This window comes from Juglans regia, chromosome 7 (genome assembly GCF_001411555.2).
Source record: "Juglans regia cultivar Chandler chromosome 7, Walnut 2.0, whole genome shotgun sequence".
NCBI classification, from domain to species: domain Eukaryota; kingdom Viridiplantae; phylum Streptophyta; class Magnoliopsida; order Fagales; family Juglandaceae; genus Juglans; species Juglans regia.
The window spans coordinates 3,661,728-3,680,174 of record NC_049907.1 but is presented as its reverse complement, the minus strand read 5'-3'; the positions used below and the strand labels follow the sequence as shown (position 1 = coordinate 3,680,174).

Genomic DNA, 18,447 nt, shown 5'->3' with positions numbered 1-18,447 from the left:
GCTTCTTGCCATATCATAGGAAACTACACCGAGGAAACATCGAGCAATCCCTGTTGAAAAATGTTATTTTGTTGACTCAATTTACCTCTTTATTTTATCACTTCATGTATTAAATTCTACTTAATAATTAAGAAAATAATTATTAATGTATTAATATTTTTTTTTATAAAATATTTTAAAATAATATAAAAAAATTGAAAAAAAATAAAATGATCAATTTGACTTAATGGTCACTTAGAGTGGGTTATTCTAAGCGGTAAAATAATACTACTCATTTATATTTGGATTGGTTTGGATGGTAAAATGAGATGAGATAATTTTAAATAAATTAAATAAAATATTATTAAAATATTATTTTTAATATTATTATTATTTTAAAATTAAAAAAAATTAAATTATTTATTATATTTTCTATACAAATTTATAAAAATTTTGACTATGAGATAAACCGTCCGAATCCAAACAGGGCGTAGGACTGAAAAAGAACTACAATTAGCCTCTAGCCATGTTTATTTTCAATTACCGATGCAGAATTTCGTACCCATTTATCTGAAGAGTCTCATCACACCTACTGAAGTAGAACTTATTGAACTATCAAACAGTACAGACATGGGTCAGAAAGCTTATTCTACCAAAAAGACGTCATAAGATAAAGACATCCGACATGCATGCTAGATTTGATGAAAAATACCCAATTCAATTGGGTATCCAGTTCTCAAATCCACCGCATCCTCGGAGCTCTTCTACCACCTTCCCTACTGTCTTCCTCCTCTTGCTCTTCGCTTGTAGCTTTCTCATTCTGTCTCCTTTGTTCTTCTCTTTCTTCAGGTTGTCTTCCAGCAGGTTCTTGTATTTCCCTCTCTCTTCTTGCTTCTTCCCACCGTCTCCGTTCCTTTTCTCTTTCCCTCTCTCTTCTTGCTTCTTCTTCTTCTTCCTGTCTCCTTCTCCTCCTTTCTTCTTCTCTCCTGGCCTCTTCCTCCTCCCATTCTGCTTCTTCTTGTCTCCTTTTCTCTTCCTCTTTCTGCCTCTCTTCTTGTTCTTGTTCTTCTCGTTCTCTCTCCCTCCTTTCACTTTCCCTTTCTTCTCTCTCTCTTCTCCCTTCTTCTTCTTGTCTTTGTTCCTTTTCCTCTTCTCGTCGCCTTCTTTCTTCTTCTTGTTTGCTTTCTGCTTCTTTTTTCTCCCTCCTCTCCTCCTCTTCCTCTCTCTTTCTGGCCTCCTCTTCTTCCTGTCTCTTCCTAGCCTCCTCTTCTCTCTTTCTAGCTTCCTTTTCCTCTCGCTCTTCTCTCTCTTTCTCTTCCCTTTCCTCTCTCTTCCTAGCCTCCTCTTCTCTCTTCCTCGCTTCCTCTTCCTCCCTTTCTCTCTCTTCTCTCTCTCTCTCTTCTCTCTCTCTCTTCCTAGCTTTCTCTTCCTCCCTTTCTCGCTCAATTTCTTCCTCCAATATAATTTTCTCTTCCTCAGCACAAGAAGTACACTCCAGTATGAATGAATCAGCCTGCCCAGACAAAAGCTGATCAATCGTACTGTTGGTGACATTGAAGGATACAGCCAAGGCTTGCTTGTCCAAAGTTTGAAGAACTGAGCTCTTTCCTGCCAGAAATTGAGGGTGATTTCTCCTTCTTGTTGTGCTGAATCCCATGAAAACAAACGAGTCATTGTTGAAAGACATCTGAGCCATGGGATGGAACCTAGGTACAGCAAAAACATCTCCTTCTTTGACCATCAACCTCATATTTTTGCACTCTGGTTTTTTAGCACTGCTTGAACAAATCACCCTTACCATCCCTTGCCCTTGTAAGACAATTGCAATCTCGGTTGCCATTGGATTCCAATGGGGCCCCATCATTGAGCCCTTCCAAAGAAAAACAAATGTTAGAATTACGAGTTGAGTTTCCAATTACGAACAAAGCAAAGGTGTTAATTGCCACAACTCATGACTAACCTTTGTCAAGTTCACCATGAAAAGACCAATATTGGAACCCTTCAATAAATTTGCATTTCTTCTGGTCACTGTTAGGCTCCACCCGTTACAGTTCTCGAAATCTGGGTCCGCATCAAGAATATTATAGGCTCTTATTTTCTTCTTCTTGTTGAATGTCATGCCGCCTTTGCCTCCAAGGAAGACTTTCAGGAACCGAGCCTCCAATTCCCAGAAGTTTTCTTCTTTTGTTTGCACCGCATGCACTATGGCTGGTGCTGGGGTTCCTTGTGTTATGTCGTCTATGACATCTTCAGGGACCTTGAGAAAAAATAAATAAAACATCATCGTTTATAGTAAATCTTACATTATTACACATTAAAAAACATCTCACGGTTCCGCTTCTGAAAAAAAAAAGAAAATAAAAATGATTAAGTGGTTCAGAGGATATTCCTAGTAATTGGGATACGTACCATAAAAGATAAAAAAAAAACAGATAATGTCGTGTCAAACGCGACTCGTAAAATTGGTTAACCTTATCATGAGCATTGTGCACACAAAATTTGGCCGTTTGATAAGATAGAATATCTCATAATACGTGCGAAAATAGTTTGAGTTAAGATTATAATATCTTAAAATATGAAATAGTTTGAATTAGGATATTTTATTAAATTTTAAAAAAATGAGAGAAAAAAATTTAAATAGAATTTTTATTTTGAAATTTGAAATAATTGTATTATTATTTTTTATTTTCTTTAGAAATTTGAAAAAAATGTAATAATTAAGTAATGATTAAATGAAAAAAATTAGATTTAAAATTAAAAATGTTTTATGTTTAAGTATTGAAAAGAAAAATATCTGATAGTTTAGCACCTTAATTGTCCGGGATTGGTTAACCTTAAAAGCATGGCATGGCAAAAATGTCAGGATAAAACTTATACCTTAAAAGCAGCCCGTAGGACTCTCTTATCAAAGCCTCGGACAAGGTTCCTAATGCTCGAGTATGCTCCAATTAACGGATCCTGTAATATTGGTTTTAGAAATTAACATAATTTCAATATATAGCAATTAGACAATAATTAATAGCTAGCTAGGCAACTAATTCATTCAGATCTGCTGGAAAATGACAAGAAAAATGAGAAATTAATGAAGATATGTAACAAGAAGCTAGTAGACTCATACATAGGAGTCATCAGGTGTGTTGGAAAACATTGCATGTATCCTAAGCTTCTTGCGCTCCGGTTCTAAGCTGCTCTTCACATAGAAGATAGAACCTGCCTGGAGCATGTAGATATCTCCTCGACGTAAATTCACCCTCTTCATTTGATTATCATCATCTTCAGCCCATCTCAACCTTCCACTTCCTACACATACAAAAAAAAAAAAAAAAAAAACTTTTAATGAAAATCAAACTTACCGGCCGCCATAGGTGCTGAGGCAATTATACATAATAATCTATATATAGAGAACAATCTTTTAAGAAACATTGCACCTGTGTGGACATAGAAGACCATGTCTGCATGGAGGAGTACTGGGAGAAAGAGAGAGTTTGGCTCCAAAGTGATGAACTGAAGGTGGTAGAGCCCTCTGATTCCATCACTGATATCAGTGGCTGTGACCTCTCCGTACTCGGTCGCAACAAGGGACCTCCTTTCATCTTTCTTCACCAGAGGCCCCACATCTGAGACATTAAAAGCCTCTGCTGCGTGCAAATTAAAGAAAGAGTACTGACAGAGAATTAACAAAAGAAAGAGGAATGAAAATGGTGAAATTAAAGCTATGTTCCGCATTGTTTTTTCTTGCAGATGATCTAGAGACGAAAGTTGTTGAGATGAAATGATCATGGGTTCATGGCGTTGGAGTTTGAGGGTCTATATAGAAGGAGGTGACGAGAAGCAAAAGAGCTACGTGTCTTTCTTCATGGACACGTGCATGTTCATGCACACGTGGCAGGTGATTTGGTCCAAGTCTTTCCCGCAAAATTCCAATCAGATGAGATTCTTTCTCATCGGGAATGGAGGGGTTTGTAATTAATGGCGTATATAGTATATATATACTAGTAAGGGTGCTATGTGCACGTACGTATGCCCCTGCACGTAGCGACCGGTTGGAAGAATAAATAATATTTTATAAAAAATATGTTTTATGAAGTTGATAGAAAAGTTTATCAGGCTTTCGTTGATTGCGGAAAGAAACTTCTTTATTGTTGCGACATGAGTGATATATAGGAATCTAAATTTGCAGAATCGGTAATGTTATGAACTTCTAGCAGAAAATTTCACTACTAGGAATCTGAGTGTTACAAATTTGCCGCTAAAAGTTCAAAAAACGCTGCAAAACATTATTTGTAGATCGGATGCCATATTTTTTTTACCAGCGATTTATAAAAAACGTTAGATATAAACATATTTCCGGCGAAATAAAATCACTGTAAATAGTGAATACAATCGCCACAAAAAATCCCCCAGTTGCTCATATCATCGTTGCAAAAACATTATTTCTGGCGATTATGGTTCGTCGAAAAAAATCATAATTCGTCGCAAAAGTCTGTTAATAAACCACGGTTAAGGGTTGCTGCAAGTATTTTTTGTGACGGTATGTGTAGCGGAAACAACTTTTTGCAGCGAGATACATTGCTGGCAAATTTAGGACTGTTCACCTGACCCGATCCGAAACTCACTGTTCCGACTTGAACTTGATTTTGGAATACCCGATTACCAGAATTTTTTTTTTTTAAAATTTAAATAAATTCTTTATGATCTAGAAAAATATAAAGTTATTTTGATTTGAATCACTAGAAGGAAGATCTTTACATGCTTTTAAGTTTTCTGGCCATTTTGATTTTGAACGGTATCATGAACATAGAATTGGTCAGGAGGTATATCTTGATCATTTTTTTTTTTTTTGAGTGTTTCGAGATCGTGTAAGAATTCTGGGAAGGGCTTGTTAGTGACGGAGGTGAAAAACCCTTATGGGACAGCTTGCATGTACAGTAATGTTGCTTGTTTTTCATGGCAGCTATATATTGATGGTGCTTAGTTAATTGCCATATATACATAGATATGCTAGTCTCTTATAAGACTCTTAAGCCCAAGAATTTTCCGGTTTGCATCTATGATATATCCACTACATTTCAATGAGAAAAAATCCATTTACAAAAAATCTGTTTGTTAAAGCATTTAACACACAATTAACAACTGTTTACATCAAAAAGAAAAATCCAACCAAAGGTAACTTCCTGATTATACCAAAAGGCAAAAAGAGCAATATCTTAGTTACATCAATCCTGAAAGATCCACAAGGAAAATTCATAACTAAGCCCTCTCCAATTGGAGCAGCAATCAATAGAAATCCAAAGGAGTTGTAAACTTTGCAGTAGATGGAAACCTCTAACAGATACAGAAACTCATAGAGTACCCTTAACTCAATGCACTCAATTTTTATAAATCCAAGAGCTTAATTTCGAGTTCAAGTACCAGTTGCAGAATTCACATTCTATTGACATATCATGCATATTGTAAACTTTGCAATAGATGGTAGCCGTTAATGATCTGATAGGGGAATTTCCATTTACTGCTTCTCTTGAACTTGCTTGATTTTCCTTTGTTGCACTGCATTATTTGCTTCTGCAATTGCTGCTGTGGAGGAGGCTGTTGCTGCTGCTTCCCCTTCATGGCTTCTTCTACTTTGGACACCATCTCTTATTATTTTTCCTGGGATTTTTTTTTATTAAAAATGGGGTTCTTGATGTGCAGGTATTAATCTAAAGGAATTTGCATCATATATATATATATAGATCATGATCAGAATAACTAGTAGATCAACTTGTCAGAACAATAAACAATTGATTTATGCCAAACTACACTCATAATGACTAATTACTAATTAGAATCATTTATGGCATTCTGACTGTATATTAATGTTATTTTCTCTCTGCAAGAAGTGTTGAACTCAAAGCAATAATAATGAATAATAGCTGGAGTACTAAACAACTCCCTGACTGAAATACAAGTTCAAATGATTCAACTGTGTTTCTCTTGTTCAATTGGAGTCTGACCTTATGGAATCTCAAATTAAAATGTCTAATCCGTGAGAGTCATGAGAGTGATGCCAAGTACTCTAGTTGACATTTTTTTAATTAAAGATAAACTTCATGAGTAACTTGGGCAAGGGATAAAACAGGAATAACAATCAAAATCAAAGGTGTGACTATTCAGTTACATATTGATACAGCATATGTACTTCAAGCAATACAGCAGTTACATTAGAAATCAATGACTTAACCAATCAACAAGCAAAAATGGTCTTACTCTTGGATTAACCAATCAACAAGTAAAAGTACTTCAAGTAATCTTCAATCGACCCCATTTAAAATATTCTTCAAAGTTATCTCTACATGAAAAAAAAATTATGTTAAACATATAATTAATTGAAAATAATATATGAAAATAATTTTCAAATGTGAATCTTACCGGTTTCTAACTTGTAGCTTTCAGCATCTTCCATTACATCTTGGGAGTCATAATTAATGGAGGGAGCCATTAACCAGTCATACAATCTCGCATAACAGTAATGCGAGAGAGGATTGGAAATCTAGGCTCAACTACGGCCATAAAGTCTTTAGGAAGCACAGAAGCTACATATAATTGCTTTGTTGTACCAATACTTAGGAGGAAAATCTAATATTGACAGACAATCGTGGGCCAATTACAGGAAAGAAAGAGTTAAAAGTAGATGTCTTTATCATGAAAACGAAGTAAAATAAATGAATGAAGAGAATGAGTGTTTCTCATGCCTACTGATGCAACTTTCTGGGTTCTCAAGTATCAATGTGTCCACCAAATAAGTGGATCTGAAGTGAAGGTACTGAAATGAAAAAATTAAAAGGAAAGAAAACATGAGTAAACTGAATGTGAATTTTTTTTTTGAGTTACAGTCCATTTGCAGCCTCATTGACTGAATTGCTAGTTTTTAACAATGCTAAATTGAATGTGAATAAATTCCTGGCCCCTTGATCATATAGTTTCTGAAAAACAAGCCAATGAATTGAAGGGAACTGTGAGAATTCAATGTTCCTTGATTTTGAATCATGTTTGGTCAAACTTTCAATAAATAAAAATAATCATTTGTTTAGTAAGTAATTGATGAACCTGACCTTTCTTCCATTTTCAAACTAAATTAAAATGGTCGAAATTAAAGCAAGAATTTCATCCAATGACTTGGAATAAAAAGCACCAGCAATATCGTATAGTGTTTGAATGTGATTTTAACTTGTGGCTCTTTGAAACCTTTCATCGAACACCTTTCATGTGTCTCTCATTTCCATTCTTGTAGCTGCCATTCATAACTCCACCGAATCCTTATTACATCACAATACTCACAGCATCAATTAAAACATGTTTCTATCAATATCATAATCAGAAAATTCAAACAAACAAGACCAAATTATTGAACTGGAAATTAGTTTTTTAAACACAATTTCAAAAATGAAGATCACTCTTTGAACTGGAAATTCAAGACCCGCAACTATGGTGACTTACGGTGGAGAGGAGAGAGAGAGAGAGAGAGAGAGAGAGAGAGAGCTGCTATTCGATGTCGTTGAGAGAGAGAGGGATCGCGTGGACGGGAATTCGAGAATGGGAGTGGGTTTCGGTCAATTTCCACCCCTACTCCTCGAAGGTTTTTCGACGGTAGGGCCCTGCTCTTCGATGGGTATCCGACGGTGGCCTCTGCTCCTCGCTTTTTTTTTTTTTTTTGAGTAATGTTACGCGTAAGTGTGGAGTATATAAGTATTATGTACGTTTTAAAAAAGTGTGAAATTTATTATTAAAAAATTAATTTTTTTATATAAATTTTATATTTATTTTTTTAAAAATAATTGTATAATATTTATACACTCACAGTTATAAATATTATTTCTCTTATTTTTGACGGTGTACATTGCTCGAATGTTTTATTGTAAAGGCAATTCAAAGAGAGAGAGGGGGAGGAAGGAGGACGCATGTCGCACAAAATTTTTTCTTGCTCTGAATCGTGGTTTACCAGTAGGTTGACGTGGAGTCTACGTGGCAAGATACTATTTGACGCGGTTGAGAGAAGAGTATCGACCGTATAAATTCTTAATAATAATATTAAAAAATAATATTTTATTTAAATTTCAAATATCTAACTATCCTAACCTCTCAGCCAGATTACTTGCAAATTGGAAATTGGGTTTTGACTTTTGAGTTCTACTTCAGGTAGATTGATAAAAGGGCTTTTGCTTAGTAGGTTTTTATATGGGCTTTCCCATAGTTTTATGAGTGGGAGCTCAGGCTGAGATTTGATCGAGCCCTTTTTGGACTTGAAGTTCTGATCTTTTGGGCTAAAATCTGCAACAGTGTATTGGAGGTGCCTGATTGATTTGATGGAAGCCTAAATCACGGGTTCAGGACAAAAATCAAGGCTGCTTTAGGGATTTGCTTTTCCAGGTACCGACTATTTAACTTGCAAAAGTTGCTTATCGGTAGCCATTTCAAGGAATCCATTCAGAAAGTTGGCTTGGGCTGTTTGTATTTGAAAGCCAACGAAGAAAAATTTTCTATTGCCTAAATAACTTTAAGAAAAAAGTTGTTCATTAAATTTTATCATCACGCAAGGCGATGTACTATGTTTTAAGTAAGTAATTACTTTTTAATCTTGTTTAGATTCAGAAAATGTTTCATCTCATTTATCATCTCATCATTATAACTTTTTTAAATTTTTACACAAAATATAATAAACAATTTAATTTTTTCAAATCTCAAAATAATAATAATATTAAAAAAATAATTCTAACAATATTTGTTTTCAACTTTAATATTTCATCTAAAACTATCTCATCTCATCTCTGAATCCAAACCAGCCCTTTATTTATATGATTGAATTTATAAATCATTTAAAATGCACCATGTTACAATCTAAGATGAGGGCTGGTTTAGACACTTAGAATATCTCAATTTTTTTTGAATAGTAATGAAATAATTTAAGTTAAGATATTTTATTGAGTTTTAAAAAATTAGAGAAAATATTGAATAAAAATATTATAAAGTTAAAAAACTGTTTGAATATAATTTTTAAATATAATTTTTGTTTTAAAATTTGTAAAAGTTGTGTTGATTTTTATATTTTGATAATGATAAGGTAATAATTAGATTAAAAAGTTTATATTTAAAATTAAAAATTATTTTATATTTAAGTGATGTTTGAAAATGAAATTATAAAAAATTTTAAAAATTCTGTATCTATCTCTGTGTCCCAAACGTCCCCAGTGTAAGTAGTACTGCTCAAAATCCATATGATCTAACATGATGAGTTTGAAATTCAGTGTCTCGTTTCTGTACTCAACCGCCCCCAAAGTGTAAGTAGTACTACTACTCATCAAAATCCACCTCTGGCCTGAAGACTTTGACCGGCCTGAAAAATTCCTAATCATCAAGTGGAAAATCCGTGTTGGACATGGACTCATGTTAGTTCAGGTGGGCACGAAAGACACCACATAAATATGGAATTGGGTAGTGCTAGTGTGCGGCTCAATTTTGACCTTCTAGTATAAATTTTATTTTTTATTTTATTATATTATACTTTTTTAACATATTTAATTATTTTTAAAAAATAAAAAATATATTAATATACTAACAGTCACTCACTTAATTAGTAAGTAAAAAAAAAACAAATTAAATATATAAATTAATTAAACGGTAAAAATGAAAGAGCAAAATGAGACTGTATTATAACATTATTCATACGAGATTATTATGGACCACTATGTACTTAATTTAACTGGTAATGAGATCAGTATCAAAGAGTGGGGACACGTACAAAGTGCCTGTAGATCAAGGAATCACACAAAAAAGAAATAACTGGTGGTGATAAATAAACTAATAATTGAATCAAGGGGTGTTTTTTTTTTTTTTTTTTTTTTCTCCAAAGCAAAACCAACATATCCTAAAGATCCCCTTCATGTCAAGGAAGGATTTCACAGTACAATAAATAGACGATAGAAGATCCGCCAGCATTATATATATATACGTACCCATGAGATCATGATATTTCCACAGCTAGCTCCACTGGCTTTTCCTTTTGAGAAGTGGGGGTGAGACCATTCATCTTTTATTTGAATGCATGATATAAAGTCGATGATGATCAGTACTAGCTAGAATCTCAACCCCTATTCATCATCTTTTGTATTCAACAAGCTTCCTCCCTCCCTCTATCCCCGCGTGCATTCAGTGTTTTCAGAGCCTTGCTTGCTAAGTATTTGACGAATAATTTATAATTTATAAGTATAATTCTCAGAGAATACTTCATCATGTCATGTCATGTCCTTGTCTTTGTACATTAAACACGAGTTTGATTAGTGATTAAGAAAAATGTGTTCCAAAATATATATATATATATTGTTGTTTAATTTGAAGATTCTTATAATTAGAATGCATGAATCCTTTGAAATTCTTATTCCAGTGTTTGGTTTTTTTTTTTGTTTTTCATCGTATTATTATATAGTTCTAATTCATGGTCTCCAAGTATGAACCATGCATGCAGAAACTTCTAATTAGGAACCCTAGCTACCGACATGACGCTGATGATCTATATTCTTTTTCTAATGTTTACATTTGATTAATATGTAACATTTTTTTTAAAGATGCTTGCTTAAATGCTGTGACACAATATACTAAGATGATGAAATTAATTGAAAGTTGAATAAAATATATTTTTTTTAAATTTGAAAAAATTGAATTGTTTATTATATTTTGTGTGAAAGTTTGAAAAAATTGTAATGATTAGATGAGATAAGTTGAGATACTCTCTCAATCCAAACAAGTAAAGAGTTGTGCTAGGCTGTCGTCCAGTATTGACCGCTGGGCGTGCCACCTAGCTAGCACAAATTTATCTTCTCATTTTATTTTCAAATTTTTATTCATATATTTTTTTATCATTTTAAAAAATATAAAAAAATATCAATACACAAATAGTTACTTCCTTAACTATTAACTAAAGAAAAAAAAATAATATGAGGTGTCAAAGTAGCATTTTCCACAAGTAAATGATTCCAATTCCACCGGTTCTAATAGTTACTTATTAATCAATCATGTTATTCTTTTGCCTTTTGTTGAATCCTTGAATTTCATGCATGTAGCTAGCTAACTATATCCTATTTGCTTAAGTATGTGATCGATATTACCAAACTCATTATATATATAGAAAGTCCTCTTGTAAGCGAGTTCACGCATCAAACTGCGCACCAATACTGACATATAAGGTATCTATTTAATGAAACGGTACGAATTGAATACATAAATGATTTTCATGAGACAGATGATTTTTTATTCTCTTAAAATTTTTATTTTTTTATTTTTTTTAATAAAAAAAATCATGTTAACGTCGATACGCTGTTTGATGAGCTAAACTGCTCATACCTAACAAGACTTTGTACCTAACAAGGCTCATATATATATATATATATATATATATAATTTTTTAGCTGGAGTTAAATATTTGATGGGTGTTTTTTCCCCCTTCAATTTTATCCTATTAACAATCTGTTTCATCTGATCTACTCGCATTATCAAATTCGATGCAGCTCTAATTTTAAAGAAAGTATTAATTAGACATATTATCATGTACTACAGTACCCGACATCATTTAATGCTGTTCGTGTAGAATTTTCGAGCAATATTGATCCTATACAAGCATCCTCTCTGCATCGGATGATCCAATTCGGTCAAACAATAGAAAAACGATTTCAATTATCCATTCTCATTTAAGCTATAAACTGCATGATAAGCTCTCTACTTTAATTTATTTCATCAAAATTCCTTAGCTAGCTTCAATATTAAATGATTAAAGGCTGCCAAACGTAGTCGCATTGGATACCTCATAAAGAACTAGTATAAAGAATGAATCATTTATAAACCCATTTATATAACTATATATATAAAAAAGAAGGTAAAAGAGAATAGAAAAAGGAATTAAATTGGTGATGAAACACATCATTCAGCTTGCTTTGATTGAGACATGAGTGCTACTCGTCCATAAGAGGACCCAAAACATCTTTTTGCAGGTGCTCAAACTTTCCCAGCCCCTTGTTAAAGGCATCACACTGAACATTAACACATCTCAGCCATGGAGTACTTTACCCCTGCTCTTTCACTATCACCACTGTAGATCGAACGTCAGGCAACGAGAAATAGGATAATACTTTAAGAAGATAAATGATTTGTACAAATTCTAAACAGACAAGTCTCATACAAGCCCTTGTAAAAAAGTAGATTTTAGTTTAAAAAAGTATAAAAAAAAATATTATTTATTAGTGGAATTTTCTATTTTAAAAAGAGAAATTGTGATTTTCGAATACTGAAAAAAAAAAAGAAGGAAAAGAAGAAGAAGAAGAAGAAGAAGAAGAAGAAAGCAGTACTCATCTTCTTTTTCTATATATCTAATAAAGAGTTCATTATTGGCTATGCGCGCTTTTGGTACCGTCGGAAATGGCAAAAAGGCTCTAAGCCTTTCCATTCCTTCGCACCACATGCATGCAAGATTTTTTTTTTGTTGTTGTAATCATGTTAGTAATATTCTTAGAGAGAGAAAATAATTACAATCATGTAGGGGTCAAGAGTATTTCTAAAGGTTTCTCAAACTAGTTTTTAAAAATGCTACAAAATGAATTTTTTTTTTTTTTCAAAATAAACTACAATAAGTTACTTGAAAATCATGAACTACTTAAAAAGAGTGGCAATGAACTATGAGTAATGTTAGATATTACCGTTATGAGTTGTGTAAGTACTGTGTATTCTTTTTGAAAAAAAATAGGGTCCATTATATATTAAGAAATTAATTTTTTAATATAGATCCCATATCTACTTACTTATTCCAAAAGGAGTGTCCGATACTTGCGTACTCTATAACTGTACATATAATTTCTCATGAACTATATAGTGATCATGTATTGCATTGGTTGCATGGTAGCTAGGGTGCATGATAGCAACAAATATGGTGTTACATTGATGTAGCGGTGTGATTTTTGGTTGGAAACGGATTGTTGTAGTAGTTTTCCATTCTTAGGATGTAGGAGATTGGGAGCATGAGATCAGCTCTTGATTTTAAGAAAAGCACAAACATATATAGATAGATACAATAAATTAGATAAATTATAATTTTGTTAATTTTTAAGATATGCAAATTCAAACGGTAACAAACATATACGATTGATTAAATCTTAAAGATCGATGATGATCATATCGATTTAAGTGGTGTGTGTATATAGCTTAAGCATGGTGGCCGCGAGACTCGAGCAATAAGCATTTGGTTTCAAAGCATTGCTTCAAAGCAACAAACATTGCTTTGAAAAGTACTTTTGGGTGTGATGTATGGATCAAAGAGAAGAGCAAAAGACAATAGATCAAGCGTTTTAACATAACCAACCTTGATATATATATATTTCATGATGAGAAGTTGAATTTTTTCTTGAATTTTTTTTAACAAAATTATAAAACCAAATATATATCTGAATTGATATGGAATTATTGGAAGCACCAAGAAAAAAAACAGAGTAAGTACAGCTTGGAGCTGGCAGCTTTGAACGAAATCATGTACACGTGGATTCTTATAGACACGCAAAGGTGGGGTTGGGGATTAGCAAAGAGTGCCGGAGCCAACGGTGGGATGTGTGGTTTCTTTACTGTACGTAAAACAGAACGGACGGACAGATGGCTTTGTGAGTGAGTGATAACAATAATAATGCTCCATCACCGGATTGGAACATATTCTCTCCCTTTTTTTTCCACAGTCTCCCGTCGCCGCCAAAGGGCGAAGGCCAAAAAAAAAAAAAAAAAGAAGAAAAAAAGCCATATCCTACGTGGGCGTGTTTTGTACGCGCTGACGCTAACTACCCTACTTTTGTGATCATGTGGAGGAAAGGAATTGGTGTCGCTGCATGCAATCCATACCCGACAAAAGTAGCCACCAATGGGTCCTACAGAAGGTCATCCTATTGGCCAATCAGGCCACACAACCTTCTCAATTTTGTAGGGCCTACGTGCTTTGAGGGGTCACTTGTCTCGTGCCAACAGGTCGATTTGTGCTTTCTTGCTTTCTTTTCTTTTCTTTTATTTTTTCCAGTGTGAACGTACGTTGGAGGATTCTTTAGCAACACGTACATGGCTACTTTCTCTAACTCGTCAATTTCTCTAATTTCTGTGAAACTCTATATATGTTTATTTCTCTGCTAAATCCGGTTCAAACTTGCTAATATTGGATCAAAAGATGGAAATATTATTCACAATCTTTTTAATCGATCTTTATTTTTTCTTCAGATATCATGATATCATATAATTGAAAATTATTTATAATCATTTTTTATTTACTTGTTAATTAATAATATTTGATACCACGATGATAAATTGATAATAGTTTAAAAGATGATGCATAGTATGATTAAAGTCTCGTTTAGATTCAGAAAGTGTTTCATCTCATCATTACAATTTTTTTAAATTTCTTCACAAAATATTATAATAAACAATTAAACTTTTTCAAATTTTAAAATAAGAATAATATTAAATAATAATATTATAATAATATTTTTTTCTCAACTTTCATATTTCATCTAAAACCATCTCATCTCATATCTGAATCCAAACCAACCTAAGTTAATTCTCATTTTCATTACTGCTAGCTTGCTAATTGCATGCTATATTGGAATTCTTGACACTAGTACTAGCTCTCATGTTCCTGTTTTTTTCCATTAAAGTTCGCGTGGCGAAAGTTATTAGTTGAGGAAGAGTAGTTACTAAACTGGCATGGCTTTTACCTAGCTACCATGTGAATTGTCAAGCTAGAGAGGCCGATATATACAACGATATTTGCCATTAATAATATTTCTTTGGTGAAGATGACCCTAGCTAGTTAATTAAAGTAAGTTTAAAGTAGTGTCCTCTCAAAGCATGCACTTCATTATGGCACTTTCTCTAATCTTTTTTTTTAAAGGGAATAAGTAAAGGTGGGGGGGTGGTGGAGTTTTGTCTTTGGGTCTGTACAACTTTAGACACAAGTGGGAAGCGACAAAACAAACATAACTTTAACGCCACCAATTTGACTTGTTTGATCTCATAATATTATTTCGGTTAAGATCTATCAAAACATTGATTTGAACCTATAAGCGTTTGTCATGTAATGCCAGCTGATCTTTAAATAATAGCCTTTCTTGGTTTAAAATAGGGTTTTTTTTTTTTTTTTTTGTTTTATAAACTAGGGTTCAACACTACATACAATATACATACAAATATATATGAAAAGAGAGAAAGAAAGAAGGAAGACTACTGATCACTCTCACAAACGCATACACGACATGATATTTATAAGATTATTGTTAAAATCGACAAATAATTTGGATTGTTTAAGAGTAACTACCAAATTTTAAAAGGGTGCTGATCAACTGATCTGTATGGTTGTAATGCTTGCATAAAAGCAAGCCCAGTTGGGAGAGCAACTCTGTGATTGCATGGGCAGGTCGCAAGCTCAGCAAATAAAGGGAGAGAATCACAAAAAGCAAAGGAAAAAGCATGATTAGTGACTTGAATTAGAAGCTTCAAAGAGATAAAAAAGAAAGAAAGAAAGAAAGAAAGAAAGAAAGTCGTCCTCTGACGCGTGTCGAGCATGTCATGCATGTGTGAAATTCCCATGTATATACATGATCCCCCTCCCATACATACACACACGCAAAGATAAAAGGCAGCCATCATAACCTCTAAAAGTCCCTCTCCCATTTCTCACCTTGAAAAGGAAGCTCAGAGCGCAAGAAGTAGATACATTTACGTACCTACAGCTCTCTCTGAGCTCCGTTTCTCACTTTTCGATATCCCTAGCGATGAGAGTTACCGTCAATCCTCCACAAACCAGCCAATCTCCAAACCCTAAACCGGTTCCTTGCAACAACAACACTGTCCGAAATATCGGCTCCCACGGCTCTGTCAATACTCCCAACCAGCTTTCCTACGAACCCACCTCGGTTCTTGACATACGTCGGAGCCCTAGCCCAGTCATCGAAAGACCAGCCTCTACTACCGAAAGCTCTGCCCTTACAGACGTGTTGTCACGGCCAGAGGACCCGACAATTGATCAGTGGGAAGATCATGTTTTGCATAGTACTCTGGATTGGGATTCGATCATTAAGGAGTTGGGTTTACAAGACGATCCTGCCCCTGCTTTGAAGAGTGTTCTTCAGTTCAACCCATGTGAGCCTCATGTTCCTCAACTCCCGGAGCTCCCACAATCTCACCCGTTTGATCCCATTCACTTTGTTCAATCTGATTTCAATCTCTCTGAAGTTTATTCCACTCACAATCTGGCCCACAGTCTAAATTCTGTTAATTTGGCACAAGATTTTCATCATTTCGGCCTCAACGGGTTTGAGATTGTAGAAGACTTACTTCGCGCTGCTGATTGCTTTGACACCAACCAGTTGCAGCTCGCCCAAGCGATATTGGAGCGGCTCAATCCACGACTCCGATCACCAGTCGGAAAACCGCTCCAAAGAGCCGCGTTTTACTTCAAAGAAGCTTTCCAGACTCTCCTAACCACTGCAGGTTCGAACCGGACGCCTCGCCTTTCGTCTTGGTCCGAAATCGTCCAGACCATCAGGACGTACAAGGCCTTCTCTAGTATCTCCCCCATCCCCCTGTTCTCTCACTTCACCACCAACCAAGCTCTCCTCGAAGCTCTTCATGGCTCAAACTTCATCCATGTCGTTGACTTCGACATTGGTTTTGGAGGTCAATACGCTTCCTTCATGAAGGAAATATCCGAGAGATCAGCCGAGCCTTGCAAAGCCAATAACTCTCCGGTTCTTCGAATCACCGCTGTCGTGCCTGAAGAATATGCTGTCGAAAGTAGACTGATCAAAGAAAACCTCACCCAATTCGCTCATGAACTCAAAATCAGACTCCAGGTCGAATTCGTGCTCCTTCGCACCTTTGAAATGCTATCTTTCAAAGCCATCAAATTCATGGAAGGCGAGAAAACCGCTCTTCTGTTATCTCCAACCATCTTTCGCCGTCTCGGATCGACCAACAGCATCGCCGCTTTTCTCAGTGACCTACGCCGAGTCTCGCCTAGCGTCGTCATATTTTCAGACAACGAGGGGTGGATGGAAGGCCCTGGAGTGTCGTCATTCCGACGGAACTTTGTGAACAGCCTTGAGTTCTACTCCTTGATGTTTGAGTCTCTGGATGCAACCGTCGGCAGCGGAGGCTGTGGCGGTGATTGGGTCAAGAAAGTAGAGACGGTGTTGTTGCGACCAAGAATCGTTGCGGCGGTAGAGGCAGCCGGTAGGCGGGTGCCGCCATGGAGGGAGGTTTTCTGTGGGGCGGGAATGAGGGCGGTGCAACTAAGCCAGTTTGCTGATTTTCAAGCCGAGTATCTGTTGGGAAAGGTACAGGTCAGAGGCTTCCACGTGGCTAAACGACAGGCCGAGTTGGTGCTTTGGTGGCACGACAGGCCCATGGTTGCCACTTCAGCCTGGAGGTGTTAGGCAGCAAAGCTAGGTTTAGGGAGGGGGGGTAATTAGTAGGAGGAATATGGATTAAACCGTAATTAGCCCCGACCATTATAGTGCATATGTTTGTATTGTTGTTTGTGTTAGTGTCCTGTTGGAGAGAAGCAGGCAGCTTATATAAGTAGAAGTGTCTGGCTCTCTGTCTTTGTATTTCCTTAAGAATAGAAGCGCCCAACCAAAGAAATGGGTATCCGTTCAGGAAATCATGGAGGTATCATATATTAGGCAACCTATATTAATTTGGAATTATGTTACGTTCTGATCTTCTCATTTTAACCTTTCTATGTTCTTTTCTTTTCTGATCTTCATTTTAACCTTTTTATGTTCTTTCTCTGCATTTTTTTTAAATTTTTATACGTCGCAGAATTGCCAATATCTTTGACCCATTACTATTGTTGGTTGAGCACAAAATTAATCTTTTCATGCACGCTGACATATATATATATAAATGTAGTTGTAGTCGTGAGTGCGTACATAAGCATAGGGTAATTATTTTAAAAAAATAAATATATACGGGACACACATAAAAAAAATTAATTTTTTAACAATAGACTCCACTCTTTTTTAAAGTGACTGTACGACTCTTGCGCACTTTACGACTGTATGTAGCATTACTCATATATATAAGCAGGTTATTCCTAGAGATTGGATGTGTTTCCACACTGAGTTTTTTTACACGTAGGCTGGTTTGGGGAGTGAGATGAGATGAGAATTTTGTAAATAGTAATGAGATAATTTAAGTTGAGTATTTTTTGGATTTTGAAAAAGTGGAGAAAAAAATTGAATAAAAAATATTATAAAATTAAAATATTGTAAAAATATAGTTTTATAATATTATTTTTGTTTGAGAATTTAAAAAACTTGAAATTGTTTTTTTATTTTTTATTTAAAAGTTTGAAAAAGTTATAATGATTAGTTTAAAAATCTTGTATTTAAATAATTTTTAAAAATAAGATGACATGAA

General features: G+C 34.8%; 2 protein-coding genes and 1 long non-coding RNA gene across 3 annotated transcripts; 1 reads left to right on the top strand and 2 right to left on the bottom strand.

Moving 5' to 3' along the window:
* Positions 1-470: 470 nt before the first annotated feature.
* On the bottom strand, positions 471-3,757 carry LOC108995264 (vicilin-like seed storage protein At2g18540). The gene is made up of 5 exons (XM_018970795.2): positions 3,408-3,757; positions 3,098-3,279; positions 2,857-2,937; positions 1,940-2,236; positions 471-1,849 (listed from the first exon to the last, which is right to left on the bottom strand). Exons 1-5 carry the CDS (start codon positions 3,703-3,705, stop codon positions 716-718), a joined length of 1,992 nt encoding a protein of 663 aa, XP_018826340.2. The 5' UTR covers positions 3,706-3,757; the 3' UTR covers positions 471-715.
* Positions 3,758-5,129: 1,372 nt separating this feature from the next.
* Positions 5,130-7,656, bottom strand: LOC108995259. Its single transcript, XR_001996832.2, has 3 exons — positions 6,388-7,656; positions 6,226-6,307; positions 5,130-5,628 (listed from the first exon to the last, which is right to left on the bottom strand). It is a non-coding gene; the product is annotated as an uncharacterized LOC108995259 (long non-coding RNA).
* Positions 7,657-15,649: 7,993 nt separating this feature from the next.
* On the top strand, positions 15,650-17,759 carry LOC108995362 (scarecrow-like protein 15). The gene has a single exon (XM_018970925.2). It carries the CDS (start codon positions 15,798-15,800, stop codon positions 17,457-17,459), a length of 1,662 nt encoding a protein of 553 aa, XP_018826470.1. The 5' UTR covers positions 15,650-15,797; the 3' UTR covers positions 17,460-17,759.
* Positions 17,760-18,447: the final 688 nt, after the last annotated feature.

Excerpts from the sequence above, each read along its gene's own strand:
- LOC108995264 (XM_018970795.2), bottom strand. The coding sequence starts at position 3,705 with ATGCGGAACATAGCTTTAATTTCACCATTTTCATTCCTCTTTCTTTTG. Across the intron at positions 3,280-3,407 it reads GGTCTTCTATGTCCACACAG|GAAGTGGAAGGTTGAGATGG; the intron begins GTGCAATGTTTC and ends TTGTATGTGTAG. Across the intron at positions 2,938-3,097 it reads ACACACCTGATGACTCCTAT|GATCCGTTAATTGGAGCATA; the intron begins GTATGAGTCTAC and ends CCAATATTACAG.
- LOC108995362 (XM_018970925.2), top strand. The coding sequence starts at position 15,798 with ATGAGAGTTACCGTCAATCCTCCACAAACCAGCCAATCTCCAAACCCT.